The sequence below is a fragment of the Hemitrygon akajei genome, chromosome 3 (assembly GCF_048418815.1).
Source record: "Hemitrygon akajei chromosome 3, sHemAka1.3, whole genome shotgun sequence".
Lineage (NCBI taxonomy): Eukaryota > Metazoa > Chordata > Chondrichthyes > Myliobatiformes > Dasyatidae > Hemitrygon > Hemitrygon akajei.
This window is the reverse complement of record NC_133126.1, coordinates 114,342,477-114,360,199: the sequence shown is the minus strand read 5'-3', so window position 1 is coordinate 114,360,199 and position 17,723 is coordinate 114,342,477. Positions and strand designations below refer to the sequence as shown.

The 17,723-nt window shown below is 40.7% G+C and overlaps 1 protein-coding gene across 3 annotated transcripts in view; it reads left to right on the top strand.

The window, feature by feature from the left end:
- Positions 1-12,742, top strand: part of stk25b (serine/threonine kinase 25b) — an 84,892-nt gene extending 72,150 nt beyond the window's left edge. For all 3 annotated transcript variants that reach the window (XM_073040640.1, XM_073040639.1, XM_073040641.1), the window contains 4 exons: positions 886-997; positions 2,404-2,475; positions 3,999-4,135; positions 9,900-12,742. In XM_073040640.1, coding sequence (XP_072896741.1) covers positions 886-997; positions 2,404-2,475; positions 3,999-4,135; positions 9,900-9,939 — 361 coding nt within the window. In that variant the 3' untranslated portion in view covers positions 9,940-12,742. The remainder of the gene's footprint in view (positions 1-885; positions 998-2,403; positions 2,476-3,998; positions 4,136-9,899) is intronic.
- The last annotated feature ends 4,981 nt before the right edge of the window (positions 12,743-17,723 follow it).

The window sequence follows — 17,723 nt, the reverse complement described above, 5'->3', positions numbered from 1 at the left end:
TCTCTGACTCTTTGGTAATTACTCCCCCTCCCTCCCTCCTCCCTTTATTTCATTTAACCTTTTACCCTTTTTTCTTCTCGCCTACCGATCACCTCTCTCTGGTTCTCCGCCTCCTTTCCTTTCTTCCATGGTTCACTAGATTCCTTCTTTTTCGGGCCTTTACCTCCTCCATCTATCACCACCCAGCTTCTTCATCCATCCTCCCTCACCCACCCACCTTCCCCCTCACCTGGTTTCACCCATCACCTGCCAACTTGTACTCGATCCCCTTCTCCACCACCTTATTCTGGCTTCTGCCCCCTTCCTTTCCAGTTGTGATGAGGGGTCTTAACCCAAAACATCAACTGTTTATTCCCCTCCATAGATGCTGCCTGACTTGCTGAGTTCCTCAGGCATTTTGTGTGTTAGCATGTTTCAGTATTTGTTGACACATTTTAAGGTTCTTCTCTCCAAGTTTGTATCTCAGTCTCAAGCCTATTCCTGTTGAATGCAGACACAGAAAATAATGTTATAGAATGGATGTGTAAATGTGGAATAAATTTAAATATTGGTGTGAGATGGCACCTTTTGACAGAAGGAATAGATCAGAAACCAGCATACACAGTAATCACTTTGAGTAGGTTAACATGGAAATGAAAGCAAAATACTAGGATTCATTTTTTTGAGAAAGAACACAAAAAAGAGGATCTGCAGTTGAATCTGGGAATTTACTGTTTTTATTTGGTGAGGTGATATCATACATCAAGTCCCTTTTGGTGCTGTCATTAATATGAATGCCTCTGGGAATGACTAGAAATACTGAAGCTATTTAATAAAGATTAACTGAAGTTCCCTGTGTGGTTCTGATGTTAAGTATTCTCATGGGAGCTTGCTATCTGTAAACAGTGAAGCTGATGCCGATGAAAGAGATCAGTGTCCAGTTTGGACTTTCCCCACTGTACGTCCCAGCACCTTAAGCAAGCTGCAAAACGGAATGCCTGTACAGAGTTCTCAGAAGGTAAGTCTGTATACATCTAGCACCTTCTCACTGGCGTTATAGCAATAAGTGGGTTAGACAATTTCCATAGAAATGCTCTGAGAACTTGTATGGTTGCAGCACTCCTTTAATTTTATGGCTGTAAAGATAGGTAGCACTATTTTCCTAGTCTCTGGGCTTCTTCTCATGCCATTCCAAGACATAGTTTGACCAGGGGTTATCAAAAATCTATCTCTTTACATGCACCAAAATGAAATTGAACTAAAAACAAGAAAAGAATACATTCAGGCAACCTTTGGGAAAAGAAAGGTAATTAATGTTATTGGTCCAAGACCTTTTTCTGGAAATAGGAAAGAGAAAATAACTGTTTTCAATAACACAGAAGCTGGGTTATTTGCTTTTGGAAACTAACTTGTACTCTTTGCTGAAAAATCAGAAGTCCCATTTGCTAGAAATGTGAAATAAAAACAAAAGCTGCTCAAAGTATTCAGCAGTTCAGGCAGTACATGTGGAAAGGAAATAGTTGTTTCAGATATGGGACTCTTCATATTCGTATTCAAGGTTCTGACAAAGGGTCCTGACCTTGAAATCTCAAATGTATCCCTTCACTCAAGTATTGTCTGACTTGCTATGTATGTATGAGGAGAAACATCAGCATTTTAATGTTTTGTATACTGAATCTTGACTGCATTCAAAGAATGCTTGATCTGCATAAAAACACTACATAGAAGAGGTTGAGACACAGAGATCAGAAAAGCAATTCCATTGTTTTGTCTGCACCAGGATTGACTTTTCAATTAGGCATACTTTGGAGGCACATGCAGCACCTGAGGTTGAAAATCAGACAAGTTTGGCAAAGTTACCATAGGTTAAGGCTTCAGGAGCACAAGACACAGATATCAGTTAAAATCAGGCCAGATATCAAAAAAGTTATCGCTATGGAGCTCTAGACAGTTACACGCTCGGCAAAAGGAAAAGGCCATAAAGGGATTTGAAAGTGTGCAAGCTAGGAGTCAGGCAGTCCTGCTTTAAGTTGTAAGTTTAGAGGGTGGAGGTAAACCAGCTGTATCTGAGAAAAGTCAATGTAATGAGAGAAATAAATTGAAACAACCGATAAGGCAAGGCATAATATAGTGATGTTTCCAAGCTGGAAACAAATGTATTTACAGATGTGAAGTGTACAAGGACTGAAAGTGATAGTGATATTGACATCAAACTGACAGTCTCCGTCTATATTGTCAAAGAACTAAAACAGAGGTCTGAAATTTTATTGAGTTCCATTGGTAAGGCAAGGAAATTCAGAGCTCTGAGGCAAGTTCAAAAGCATTGAGTATGGTATGAAGTAGAGACAAATCTGGTTAAGATCAGTTGCATGGAATTTTCAACATTGGTTTGCTTACTGTGCTTTTGTGTTATTTTAAAATAAGCCCTCGGAACCAATGAAGCGACTGCCAAAGTCGAAGTGCTTGACGACCCTGGTCAATCCCATGTTCAGAGAGGTAATATAGCACTATGTGACCATGTACTACTTATAGATATGCTCGTGCTTACTCCAGTTGCTTCGGACCACAATAAATTATTTTTCCTTTGATTAATATCAACAGAAATTAAGTGCAGGAATGGGTTGGTAAAATGCCCAATTTTCCTGTCTTTACTAAGTGTGATTTTTTTTCTCCAACTAACATGATGTCCACCAAGCTAATCCCAGTGCCCTGCTTGAGACTTTAGCCCTCTAGACCCCTGTTATCCATGTATAGTACTTGTCTCAACCACATTCTCTGGTAGTTCATTCCATAGGCACACTACCCTCTGTGTGAAGAGGTTACTCTTTGTGATCCCTTTCAAAGTTCAAAGTAAATATATTATCAAAGTACATGTACGTAATCAGATACAACCCTGAGATTAATTTTCTTGCAGGAATACTCAATAAATACATAATAGAATGAATGAAAGCCCACACCAACTTGAGCATTCAGCCATTGTGCAAAAGGCAAACTGCAAATACAAAAAGAAAGAAATTATGCTAATAAATAAGCAATAAATATTGAGAACATGAGATGTAGAGTCCTTGAAATTGAGCCCATAGGTTGTAGGAACATTTCACTGATGAAATTGAGTGAAATTTTCCGTTTGGTCAGGAACCTGATGGTTGAGGGGCAATAACTTGTTTCTGAGCCTGGTGGTGTGAGTCCTGAGGCTCCTGTACCACCTTCCCTAATGGCAGCAGTGAAAAGAGAGCATGTCCTAAGTGGTGAGGGTCCCCGATGATGGATGCTGATTTCCTGCAACAACGTTTCACGTAGATGTGCTCAGTGGTGGGGAAGACTTTACCTGTGATGGACTGGGCCGTATGAACTTTTTTTTTGTAGGATTTTCCATTTTAAGGTATTGGTGTTTCCATCCCAGGCTGTGATACAGCTGATCAATATGCTCTCCACTACACATCTATAGAAGTCTGTCAAAGTTTTAGATGTCACCTCATACTTTAAACCTATGCTGTTTTATTTTTAGTTTCCTTTCACTGGCAAAAACACATTGAATGCATTCACCCTGTCAATGCCCCTCATGATTTTATATACCTCCTCAATCTCCCACATTCCAAAGTCCTTGCTTGCTCAACCTCTCCCAGGCTCTTGAGTCCTGGCAGCATTTTAATCTATTTTATTGATAATAGCACATAGAATATCATTCCAAATCTCTTTTATTTTTAAGATGTCATAGATCTGACAATTTTCCTTCATTATCTGAAATAATTTTATTCTGATTGTCTGCAGTTATTCAAATACAGTGTATTTTGGAGATGCTATTATCATTGTAAGATGCCAGTTAGGTAATGACTTGTTATAATGAAACATTTGTTAAACTGCATTTCACTCCCTAGAAATATCAAGAAGTTTATCCCTCCCTTTGATCACCCTCTTTAAGTTCTGATCCTTAGTGCAAGTCCCATCCCTTACCATTTGAAGTTGGTTGCTTTGATGTTGGCATGTTGATCAGCAGTTTTTTGTTTGTTTTGATGAAGCTACAAGAAAAGCACAAAGTAAGTGGTGGGAATCTGGGTGCCATTGAAGAGCTGGAGAATGCTTTTAATCTGGCAGAGGAATCCTGTCCAGGCATTTCGGATAAACTGGTAGCACACATGGTGGAGCGGGTACAAAGGTGAGTTATCCACTGAAAGGACGCATTGTGCAGAAATGTGGTCACAGAATTAAGTGAGTTTCCTTGTATAACTAGTAAATCCTCATTGCCTTTTATGATTTGGAATATGTTAGTGTTTTTGTACTAAGCACACATTAAACTGAAGACTGATCTGTTCATTAAACTTACAAATGCATTCAAGTAGGAAACAACTCCTGATAAATCCAAAACCTAGTTTTAGCTCATATGATAATTTCCTTGGCTCTTGATTAAGAAATGCCATAGAGCTGAAAACTAACAAAGCTAGCACCTTACCAAAAGCGAATATTGTCCCCTTGTTCAAAAAAGGTAGTAGGGATAGTCTAGGTAATTATAGACCAGTGAGCCTTACGTCTGTGGTGGGAAAGCTGTTGGAAAAGATTCTTAGAGATAGGATCTATGGGCATTTAGAGAATCATGGTCTGATCAGGGACAGTCAGCATGGCTTAGTGAAGGGCAGATTGTGCCTAACAAGCCTGATAGAGTTCTTTGAGGAGGTGACCAGGCATATAGATGAGGGTAGTACAGTAGATGTGATCTACATGGATTTTAGTAAGGCATTTGACAAGGTTCCACATGGTAGGCTTATTCAGAAAGTCAGAAGGCATGGGATCCAGGGAAGTTTGGCCAGGTGGATTCAGAATTGGCTTACCTACAGAAGGCAGAGGGTCATGGTGGAGGGAGTACATTCAGATTGGAGGGTTGTGACTAGTGGTGTCCCACAAGGATCTGTTCTGGGACCTCTACTTTTTGTGATTTTTATTAACGACCTGGATGTGGAGGTAGAAGAGTGGGTTGGCAAGTTTGCAGACGACACAAAGGTTGGTGGTGGTGTAGATAGTGTAGAGGATTGTCGAAGATTGCAGAGAGACATTGATAGGATGCAGAAGTGGGCTGAGAAGTGGCAGATGGAGTTCAACCCGGAGAAGTGTAAGGTGGTACACTTTGGAAGGACAAACTCCAAGGCAGAGTACAAAGTAAATGGCAGGATACTTGGTAGTGTGGAGGAGCAGAGGGATCTGGGGGTACATGTCCACAGATCCCTGAAAGTTGCCTCACAGGTAGATAGGGTAATTAAGAAAGCTTATGGGGTGTTAGCTTTCATAAGTCGAGGGATAGAGTTTAAGAGTTGCTATTATGAAATTTCTAGATATACCTTGTTTATATATATATACTATATGGTTCATGTTTCGGGAAAACTTATTAATACTGTATTCATTGCTTATGTATTCTTTCAGGTGCAATGGGAATTTGTATGTTTGTAATCCCTTTATTAATATATCAATTGTATTTTGTTCATAATATTATTAATACTAATAAATAGATTGAAAAAGAAAAGAGTTTAAGAGTTGCGATGTAATGATGCAGCTCTATAAAACTCTAGTTAGGCCATACTTGGAGTACTGTGTCCAGTTCTGGTCGCCTCACTTTAAGAAGGATTTGGAAGCATTGGAAAGGGTACAGAGGAGATTTACCAGGATGCTGCCTAGTTTAGAGAGTATGGATTATGATCAGAGATTAAGGGAGCTAGGGCTTTACTCTTTGGAGAGAAGGAGGATGAGAGGAGACATGATAGAGGTGTACAAGGTATTAAGAGGAATAGACAGAGTGGACAGCCAGCGCCTCTTCCCCAGGGCACCACTGCTCAGTACAAGAGGACATGGCTTTAAGGTAAGGGGAGGGAAGTTCAAGGGGGATATTAGAGGAAGGTTTTTCACTCAGAGAGTGGTTGGTGTGTGGAATCCACTGCCTGAGTCAGTGGTGGAGGCAGATACACTAGTGAAATTTAAGAGACTACTAGACCGGTATATGGAGGAATTTAAGGTGGGAGGTTATATTGGAGGCAGGGTTTGAAGGTCGGCACAACATTGTGGGCCGAAGGGCCTGTAATGTGCTGTACTATTCTATGTTCTATGGAACTGAATTGCCAGAGGTGCTGTGATTCTAAAAAACAAATTTACTTTTAAAACAAGTGACACAACTGCTTGCATTTGCATTGCAGTAGAAATTAAATCAAACTTTTGATGTATTTTGTGTTTAACTGAGCAGTTCTGGAGGAATCCCAGTTAAATGTCTCACTATTTGAGCAGCCATATATGCACATTTAGTACCTACAAGTATGTGAAGAGCAAGAAGAAAAGATGTGAGAGAATAGGACCAATCAAGTGTGTCAGTGGAAAAGTGTGTATGGAACCGGAGGAGATAGCAGAGGTACTTAATGAATACTTTGCTTCAGTATTCACTATGGAAAAGGACCTTGGCGATTGTAGGGATGACTTGCAGCAGACTGAAAAACTTGAGCATATGGACATTAAGAAAGAGGATGTGGAAAGCGTCAAGTTGGATAAGTCACTGGGACCGTGGCTACTGTCGGAGACGAGGGAGGAGATTGCTGAGCCTCTGGTAATGATCTTTGCATCATCAATGGGACGGGAGGATTGGAGGGTTGCAGATGTCGTTCCTTTATTCAAGAAAGGGAGTAGAAATAGCCCAGGAAATTATAGGCCGGTGAGTCTTACTTCAGTGGTTGGTGAGTTGATGGAAAAGATCTTGAGAGGCAGGATTTATGAACATTTGGAGAGGCATAATATGATTAGGAATAGTCAGCATGGCTTTGTCAAAGGTAGGTCGTGCCTTAAGAGCCTGATTGAATTTTCTGAGGATGTGACTAAACACATGAAGGTAGAGCAGTAGATGTGATGTATATAGATTTCAGCAAGGCATTTGATAAGGTACCCCATGCAAGGCTTATTGAGAAAGTAAGGAGGCTTGGGATCAAAGGGGACATTGCTTTGTGAATCCAGATTTGGCTTGCCCACAGAAGGCAAAGAGTGGTTGTAGATAAGTCATATTCTGCATGGAGGTTGGTGACCGGTGGTGTGCCTCAGGGACCTGTTCTGGGACCCTTACTCTTCATGATTTTTATAAATGACCTGGATGAGGATGTGGAGGGATGGGTTAATTTGCTGATGACACAAAGGTTGGGGTGTGCTACTCACCTCCTCCTATGCATCGCAAATTCCTAGATTTCATGGTGTGCTACACAGTGTTATTGAACTAAGTGTGCGATATCCTGTTTCAGTCACGCTGTGACACCACTGACTTTGCCCAACATCACTGATGCTCCTTCAGAAGTGAAGTTGATCATTTTATGGAGGTCAAGGTTGTTCTTCTCATAAAACTCTTTGGGCAAGTTTTTTGATGGTAGAAGCTTCACACGTCTTCAGCTGAACTATTCCACCAAATTAAGTTTTATACACAATACAGCTTTTCTACAGGTCTGAACTTGAAGCACAGAATGAGATATTTGTTGACACATATATCTGGATTCATCCACTATTAAAGTGTGAAAATCGGCTGATGCTATTTCTTCAAACATGTATTTTTGAACAATGCTGTTGATAACATCAATAAATTCAAACGCATAATTTTTGCTTCTTCAACTGCCCAGGATTTGAGCATACTTTTCCATATGTTTATTACTGTGTTGAACTGAGTATATAGAGGTATTCATTTTAACAACTAGTTAAACATTATCAGTAATAACTTTGATCTCTGAGTTTGATCATTTTCACTCTCGTCCATCTGCACTCTCTCAAGACGTGTTGTGGGTAATGAAGGATTTTCTCATGGAGCTTTTGCACACCATCCATATGTGATTTTCTTGCTAAATGACGCTTTTAAATATCAAGTTTCCAATTATCAGTATGCTTCTTCCCACTGGCAAATTCTCCAGCAACTTTTACATCACAACAATACACAAAGGTAACACCAGTTTCTATATTGTACATAAACACTTCTCGTAGCTGCACGTTCCTAACCTCATGAGGTTTTGGTGTGGAAGTTTCTACTGTTTCATTAAGCCATTTCGCTTTCAGTGAACCTGCAGTTCTTTTATTTCTGATGCCCTTTTGCTTCTTCATAGTGAATCAATAATTTCTTCAATAAAACCAGTATAAATAAGCCAGTTCTAAAATCTGCAGACAAATCATTGCAAACTCCACATTGTCAACACTATAAGATTGAAAGAGTGCGGAGAAAATTTACAAGCATATTGCTGGGACTTCAGGACTTGTGTTGAATAGGTTATCTCTTTATTCCCTGGAGCATAGGAGAATAAGAGGACATTTGATAAAGGTATACAAAATTAGGATAAAAGCAAGCAAGATTTTTCCACTGAGGTTGGGTGGGACTAGATTTAGAGGTCATAGGTTAAGGGTGAATGTATTTTAGGGGAACCTGAGGGGGATCTACTTCACTCAGGGATGCAAGCATGGAACAAGCTGCCAGGGGAAGTGGTGGGTGCAGGTTCAATTGCAATGTTTAAGAGAAGTTTGGATAAGTACATGGATGGACGAGTATGGAGAGCTGTGGTCCAGGTGCAGGTTGATGGGACTAGACAGAATAACTGTCGGCATGGACTAGGTGTGTCGAAGGGCTTATACCAATGCTGTAGTCCTCTGACTCTTAACTCTTAGATTCTACCACTCACTCAGCTCACACCGGGACAACTTAGTGGGCAGTTTTTGGAATGTGGGAGGAAAGCACAGCAGCTGGAGAAAGTCCACATTGTCACAGACTTCACATTCAGCACTGAAGGTCAGGATTGACCCTAGCCCCAAGAGTTGTATAGCAGTAGCTCTAGCTGAAAACGTTAGCCATTTACTCAATGTTAAAATGTTGGGTTGTCACATGTGGGATCTTGTTTCTTTTCCAAAAATTAAAACTGATGGTTGGCTGCTATTGGTGGTTTTGCACACTTTATCTACAGTGGAAGATACAATAAATGAAAAATTGAGTATGTTTTGAAAGGATTGTTTTAGCCCATTCATTCCAACATAAGTACAAATTTCAAGTGGATAAGTGGGAAAAGCAGAAATTCAAGTTTAAACCAATGCTGTCTACACCATGCAGAATGAATACAAGAATGCAAGAAATTTATAAACTTTTACAACACCAAGTGTCCCAAATTGCTGTGCAAATGAATTAGTTCTTCTGTAATCATAATTGTAAGAATCAGAACAACCAATTTATATATGGTAGGTACCCACAAATGGTAGTGTTGTTCTGCCCAAGTTGCATAGATTGAGGTAGTAATACTGACCATGGAATGGCTATAACTCCTCTACCAGTAAACAGAGACTTGATTTAACATCTTATTTGACAAGTCAGCATTCTCTCATCAAGTCTCATTCTGATGGGCAAACACTGAGAGAGGTATAAATAGGTTTTTATTTTCTTCTCTCCCCCCCCCCCCAAGTGTAAAGGTCAAATCATAGAGGGCATGGGTTTAAGATGAGAGGGGCAAAGTGTAAAGGAGGTGCGCAAGGCAAGTTTTATTTTACACAGACAATGGTCAGTGCTGTCAGTTGAGCTGGTAGATGCAGGTTTGTTAGCAATGTTTAAAAGGTACTCGTACAGCTATATTCACAGGCAGGGAATAGAGGGATATGGTCCATAAGCAGGCAGATTAGATTCATTATCTTGCACAGAAAAGTCCACCTCAAGAGCCTACTAATCTGTTCCTTTGTACACTTAATATTTTCAAAGAACCAATGAGACCCTTCTGTAGTCAATTGCCTATTCCATTCCCAAGTTCAGTGCTCTTGAAGCAGTTGATTATCACCAAGACTGCATGTGTGTGCTTATGGGTGTGGGAGGGTAACAGGACAGAACTGAAATTGAGTGGGTGCAGTAGAACCAGTGGGTTTAAGCCATTCGTTTAAGCATTTTTGTCTTTTCTCAGGTTTTCATTAAGCGGTTCTAGCAAGAACTCGGCACGGTGAGGATCTCGGCACCTTCGGGGGCTTCTTATGTGCCCCGTGACCCAGCACCCAACAACACCCTTCCTGCTGCAGTTAGGAAAGTCCGTGACTGCTGATGCCACTGCTTCATGGCCAAGGCGCTGAGACTCGATCACACTGTTGGATCAGAACTGAAGATGTTTTACTTTTAACACTGCTGCCATGAGGGGTGGCACCAAATATGAGGGGTTGATTTTTTTTGTTGTTTTAATTAGAAGTTATAATATTTTTACAGTTTCTTTATATGCAGAGAAGGTTAATTGATGGTGTATATCAAACTGTATTAGTAGAAATGTACTGTGTGAGAGACAGCATCTCTTGCTTGCCTGTCTAGGTTCTGTTTCTGATTTCAATGGTCAATTTTTTAAAAATGGTTTTAAAATTAAATAATGCCATTTATAAGGGTGCGCAAGCATGGATTATATATTCAGGGTAGAGACTCTGAGACAACTTTCACTGAACTACTCTGTTTAAGAGGGGGCTACAATGCTTTCTAAGATGTTAGTTGGATGTGGGAGTTGGGTGTGCTTATCCAGACCTTAGATCAGTCAAATCAGCCAGGACTGCCATTGGAGGAGTCTGATGGCATGGGCAAAATACCTCTCGACTGCCAAGGCTGCATTTTTCAGTCAGTCCAATCTGCTGACCTGATCAAGAGAGACTACTTGAGTAACAGCCTTCGAGATGGACCCTGCATATTGCAGGAGAAGATCGAGCTTGGCCATTGAAAAGACCAGCTCAGCAACTGGAAGGGAGAACTTGTGAAGGATAAGGTTAAAGAAGGATTGAAAACAATTTTATTAAAAAAATATGCATTTAAATGTGAAGTTATAAAAACATGAATGTTACTCTCGAGAATATAATAATCCCTCATCTAAGACAGCACAAAGCTCCCTTTTCTGCCACCTTTCCAATACTCCAAATTACAGTGACATCACCATATTTTAATTTTTGCTGTGACCTGCAAAAGTGATTCTGTCTCTTCATAGGACAGTTCCACAGTGCTGAATTGTAGAGTTGGTTGAAAGAATGCAAGTCTCACCTGTTGGGGATCGCACCTTGTTTCCCTGCAGATTTTTTTGATGGAGGAGAGAGAAACATATTGCCTTCCTAGGCCAGATCTCAGTTTCTGTAAGTACTCCAGCCTGGGTTGTGACACAAGAGCAGGAAGCAAATAAAATAGGTTGTTACTTGGATCAGATGGTAGAGAAGTTCAAGACCGAATGTCTTAAATCAGAGGCTAGTCACATCTGGAACAGTTTCTCTTCAGATTAACACTCCAAACTTGTAACTAAATAGTTGGCAATGAGTGATCTTTGGGGAGCTGGGAAAGAATATTCTTTCTTGTTTTAAGGACCGATTCTCAGATGTTATAACCATAATCTGCACCCCCACCCCAACACTGATTTTGCACTGTTAGTGCTCCAGTGAACAAGAATTTGTAGGCATATTGAAGAAGTATTACTCTTACCATTTGTACAGCAATGGAGTTGCTGTTGCCAAAGGATCACCAGGTCATTGGAGATCTGTGGAACTGTGTTCAGTCCTTGAACTGAAACGCTGCTGGCCAATGTCTTTAATGGCATTGACATGGACTTTCCTACTGAACAAACTAGGGAAATCCTGGTGTTAGCAGGACTCATGACAAATGAGTTTTGCAATGCAGTTTTTAATTCTGTTTTCTTTATCTCACTCGATGTAGCACAAAAAAAATTATCATAATATCGTGTCCCAATTACGTTTGTGTTTTTCTCTGCAAGTACATAAATGTTCCATTGTATGAGTATGATCACATTCCTTCCAGGTTCTATTATATAAGTTGGAATCAGTGATAATTTTGAATGGATCCTCTGTATGGCCTTAAAAGGGATGGCAAGCTGATTGGATTATTTTGCTTTTACACTATGCATTAAGAAGGTAAACAAAATGAGTGACAATACCACTATAAAATATGCCCAGCCAAATTGTCCTACTTATACAAAAAGAACATTTGCCCCAAATCTGGTAAAAACACCATGATATAATTAGGGGTGAGCTAAGTAAGCAATTGAGTTTTTTTTAGAGTGGAGGGACTGTGTTTAGAACTTAAATGTTCTTGATCTAAAAGACTAGTAAAACATAAGGGTGGACATTTGGTAGTAAAGCTGGGGAGTAACAAAAACTGTAGCATAATGTAAAGGAAAATGAGATGTGCAAAAGAGGTTTTTTTTTTAAGTACAGTTGGTAACATCCTCCAGGCAAGAACTCAGTGTGAGAGTAGCAGTCGACCTTGAGTTCCAGCTGCAAGATTTGCAAGATTCCCAGGAAGAACTAGTTGATTCATTTTGCAGAGTTCTACCCCAGGGCTGTGGCTGGAGATCTGGAGAAACCCACCCTAATGTGACTCAGGATCATGGTTTGCTGGCACAAAATCTGACTTTTCAAATTTTCGATTCTGCTTTTCATCAAGGGCCTATTCCCTTGGTGGTTCCAGGTCTGACATACAGCTGTATGCAGTTCGAAGTTCTAGATACCTGCATCCCATTGAGGAGATGAGCAGTAACTCCACAACCTTGTCAGCAAAACTGGGGATTGTATTCCTGTCTGTCTTATATTTGTATACTGCATGCATTAGCAGTGTACATGTGCACACTAGGTCTGCAAATCCAATTATTACCTATCTTAAAATCCAGTTTAGGTTTGGTTGTAGTTATTTATGGTGAAGGAACGTATCCATGCTCTTGGAGCACTGGGTCGTGTTTTATATACAGTGTAATGGACAAGAATAAAAATCAAGAATGGGCCACCTGCTGTTTCTGACTTTATTTGCAACAACTACTTCAAGGTGGGTCTGTTTCCACCCATGCATATTTGAGGAAGAAATGTTGACACTTGCATGATTGGTCAGCTAATTTGTTTTCAGTGAGGAGGAATTCTATCTAAGATACCCTGAAAACTGCTATAACACTCTCAACAACACCTTGCTATCCTCAGTCAGCTGAGAGGTAGCAACAAGGGTCATAATTAATATTTTACAGAATTCCCCCCCCCCCCCCCAAGTTAGGGCAGGGTTTGGTTCCCCTGAATTGTTCACAATCCAAACAGCTCATAAGTGCGGTCACAAGCCAAGTTCCCACCTCGCAAAAGATGCCTGCAGCCAGTAAGTCCACCCTGCTGGTCTTCCAAGCATTTGTTCCTATGGGCTATAAATAAAAATAAATCAGGTGTTCATAAGCAGATTCAAAGGCTTCAGAACACAACAGAATCCACTGAGTAACACTTTGCCCCTGATACTGGAGTAGCAGTACTGGTAAAGTTCTCCCTTCCGCTTGAAGGACCTGATTTGATATGTTCCAGCTCAGTCTGGTGGTAAACCACTGTGTTTGTTATCTGCCATAATTGTTCTGGTGTATAATCGTTGAAATCCCGGGTGTTAGGGAGATTTTCACTGGAGAGGAGTTGGAAATAAGGAAATCGTTGAGCAGTAGTATTCAATTTTAGAGTTGTGGAGAGAGATAGGTTTTTTTATGCCTTTTATAGAGATGAATGATGATGGATTACTCATCCTTGGACAAAGTGAGAGAAGGGGATGAGTGGCATTATGGATCATTTCCATGTTTTCTCTCTGACCAAGTGAGTTTCCTCTGGGTGATCCAGTTGCCTTTCGTATCCTAAGTACATGTGTTTTGTTAAGTTAATTGGCCGCTGTGCTGCTACAAATTGTCCCAAGTGAGTGATGGACTCGGGGGTGGGGGGGGGGGTTGATTGAATGTAGGGAGAATAAATGGGTGTTTGGTGACATGGACTTGGTCGTTTCACTATGACTACGGTTTAGCAATGAAGTCCATTTGAGCTGGGCTGCATTGCTGCTTGTTTCCCACCTGATTGTACTTCCTAATCTATGAGACCAAAGATTTTGTTTAGTGACGCACCAATGCATGTTGGCAATATTCTGCCTATTGCAGTCCTCATTTGATAAGTTGCCATTAGTCTATTTACTAAAATCATCCACCCTATCAATACACTGCCCTTATAAGTGGATATTTAAGATCTGCAAGAGGAAATATTCAAACTACTTTCCCCAATTCTGGGTGCTTTTTTAAACTGAAGGCTAGTTGGATATTTCAAAATGGCAAATGCTACTAGAAGGCCTTGTTACAGAAGCCATGACAAAGAATGTATTAGCACTTTTTAATGCATTATATCTAGCAAGTTGCATCCCTTAGTGAATCATCTTTTTGAACTACGGCTAGTAGGTAGAATTTTAGGATTGTAACCTTCAGCACAGTAGTACAAATGGCTCATGCTTCTAGCTGACTGGCTTTGAATCTGAGCCCTGGTGCTGTTGGTGTGGTTTGAAAACACTTCCACCACTTCGTTGCTTTAACTTGACCCTTAGTACATACAGTGGCTAAAAAACTGATATGTGCGTATAACAACAAAGGAGAAAATTAATATGACAAATAGGATTGGTACCTGGGACCCAGCATGATCCTGATGGGCTGAACTACTTCCTATGTTAGTCTACATTCAAGGAAGCAAACCTTTTAGTATGATGGTATCCCATGTTCCTATGAACTTCACTGATGTTTAACTGCATCTGTGTTAGGTGGAATAACAGAACAGGGATTTGATCCGTTGTTAGGGGGAGCACCTAGCCTACTCTGAGCCGTTGCATTGTAGCTTTATCCAAAACCACCTTCCCTTATAGCAACACCCATGCCTGCGCCTGGTGTGCTCTTCTGCAATAAACCAGCATTGAACCTAGGTAATGGTAAATAAGAAGGCTGTGTGTTGTGGTCCACAGTTATGATGGAATAAAATCACAAGTAAAATTTATTGATAGATGCACACATACACATAGGCACCAGTGGAATGCAAACTTGCAGCAGCATTACAGGCATATAAGCAGCATTCACAAGAAAAGCAAACATTACAGGACTTGTGCTGATAGTGGTGATGACCCAAGAAGTGTGCATGACCTACCAAAGGAATTCAAAGTCAGGCAGACAGAGGGGAGCATCAAATATTCTTTTGCCTCCGCAGATGCTGCTGACCCACTGAATGTCTCCAGCAGGTTGTTGGTTTTTTTGTCACTGGTGATTACAACTTACCCATGACTTGATAATTGTTAGTTATGGTTAATCTCTCACTGAAACAATTATTGCAAGTGTCAATGTCCAATTATTCTCCCTCATTGACCATTTCCTCAGTAATTATCTCCTTGTTTGTACCATCTTTCTATTAGTTTGCTGTCTGTCTGCCTCCAGTGTAGGAACACTCTCATTGAAACAATTATTGCAAATGTGGATGTTCAATCATTAGTGATCTTAAAATGCAAGTGTGCAAAACATCTTCTTGCTGTTGCTCTTCTTAAACTAATTGTTCAACCTTTATTTCTCTTCCAGAGCCCAAAATTGACATTCAAGTTCACAAATGAATTATCTGCCTGCACACAAAAATATAAAAGCCAAGCACCCAGTGGGAAACACAAGTACTCATTGTTAGGTGATAATAATGTTACTTTTAGTAGACAATGCAGTTTCATGACTTCAGAACTCAGTGATTCCGGTAACATGCTGGCTGCCAGCTGTGTTAACCACAATCTGAGCTGGAAGATTTGGACAACGATTAGAGCTTGGACACTGGTGCAGAAGCCCTGGCTCCTCTCGTTTTCCTATGGCCAGCAAGATGCAGACAGAGAAACATCACTAATTTGAAGCAAGCAATTAAAAACGTAAAAAATAACTGACTATAACCCAAAGAAGTTTCAGGACTTGGCTAATTCTGATGGATGCAATGTCTTAAGAGGTTATTTTCCAGATGTAAGACTAAGTCCCACTATAGAATTTTGGTGACCATCACTACCCAGAAGTGTGGTTGTAAGGCAATGCAGTCATACAGCACAGAAACAGGCCCACCACCAAGTCTGCTCTGCCATTCCATCATGACCAATTTATTATCCTTCTCAGCCCCATGATCTTTGATGCCTGGACTAGTCAAGAACCTATCAACCTTTACTTTAAATATACCCAGTGACTTGACCTCCATAGCCATCTGTGATGATGAATTCCACAGATTCCTCTCATCAGTTCTAAAGGGGCATCCTTCTATTCTGAGACTAGGCCCTCTGGTCTCAGAAATTGACCCCCCCCCCCCCCCATTATAGGAAACATCCTCTCCACATTTGTTCTCTAGCTAGGCCTTTAATTATTCAATAGATTTCAATGAGATCTGCCCCCCCCACCTTTCTTCTAAACTTTAGCAGGCACAGGCCCAGAGCCATCAAATACTCCTCATGTGTTAAACCTTTCATTCTTGTGAACCTCCTCTGGAGCCTCTCCAAAGCTAGCACATCTTTTCTTGGATAAGGGGCCCAAAACTGCTCACAAGTAGATTAGCTGACTGGCAGAAGGCAAAGAATGGGAATATAGGAGGCCTTTTCTGGTTGACTGCCATTAGCTAATGGTGTTTCACAGGGGTCAGTGTTGGGACCGCTTCTTTTCATGATCTGGATGATGGAATTGATGGCTTTGTGGTCAAAATGGTGGACGATATAAGGATAGCTGAAGGGGAAGGTAATGTTGACAAAGCAGTGTCCGTAGAAGAACTTAGATTAGGAGAATGGGCAAAGAAATGGCAGGTGGAATGCAATGTACGGAGGTGTATTGCCATGTACTTCGGTACAAAATAAAGGCGTAGATATTTATAAATGAGTAGAAAACTCAGAAATCAGAATCAGAGGACTTGGGAGTCCTTGTGCAGGATTCTGTAACGGATAACTTGCTGACTGAGTCAATGGTAAGGAAGGCATATGCAATGCCATTGTCTATTCCAAGAGAACAAGGATGTAATGCTGAGGCTTTATAAGGCATTCATCAGACCACACAGTGTATTGTGAGTATCAGTCTTCACAGTGGAAAACACTAGCCATATAGTGGTAGTTCCGGGTGTCAGGGGGCATGAAGTGTGAGAAGTTATCATAACTAGAAAGAAGTTTCTTGGTAAACTGAAAGGTGTCACCTGGACTAGATAGTGTACACCTCAGGGTTCTGAAAGAGGTGGCTGAAGATCTTGCTGAATGATCTTTCAAGAATCATCAGATTCCTAAATGGTTTCGGAAGACTGGAACATTGCATATGTCACTCCACTATTCAAGAAGGGAGAGAGGCCGAAGAAAGGAAACTACAGGCCAGTTACTCTGACCTCAGTGGTTGGGAAGATGTTGGAGTCGATTATTAAGGATGAGGTCTCAGGGTACTTGGAGGGACTTGATAAAATAGGCTGTAGTGAGCATAGTTCCCCCAAGGGAAAATCTTGCCTGACAAATCTGTTGGAATTCTTCAAAGAAATAACAAGCAGGATAGACAAAGGAGAATCAGTTAATGTTGTGTACTTGGATTTTCAGAAGGCTTTTGACAAGAAACTACACATGAAGCTGCTTAAGCTATGAGCCCATGGTATTACAAGAAAGATTCTATCATGGATAAAGCAGGAGGCAGAATGGGAATGAAGGGAGCCTTTTCTGCCTGGCTGCCAGTGACTAATGGTGTTCCACAGGGTTCTGTGTTGGGACCACTTCCTTTTACATTATATGTAATGATTTGGATGATGGTTTTGTTGCAAAGTTTGCAGACAATATGAAGACAGGTCTAGGAGCAGGTATTTTTGTGGAAGTAGAGAGGATACAGAAGGACTTAGACAAATTAGAAGAATGGACAAAGAAATGGCAGGTGGAATACAGTGTCAGGAAGTGTGTGGTCATGCACTTTGGTAGAAGAAATGAA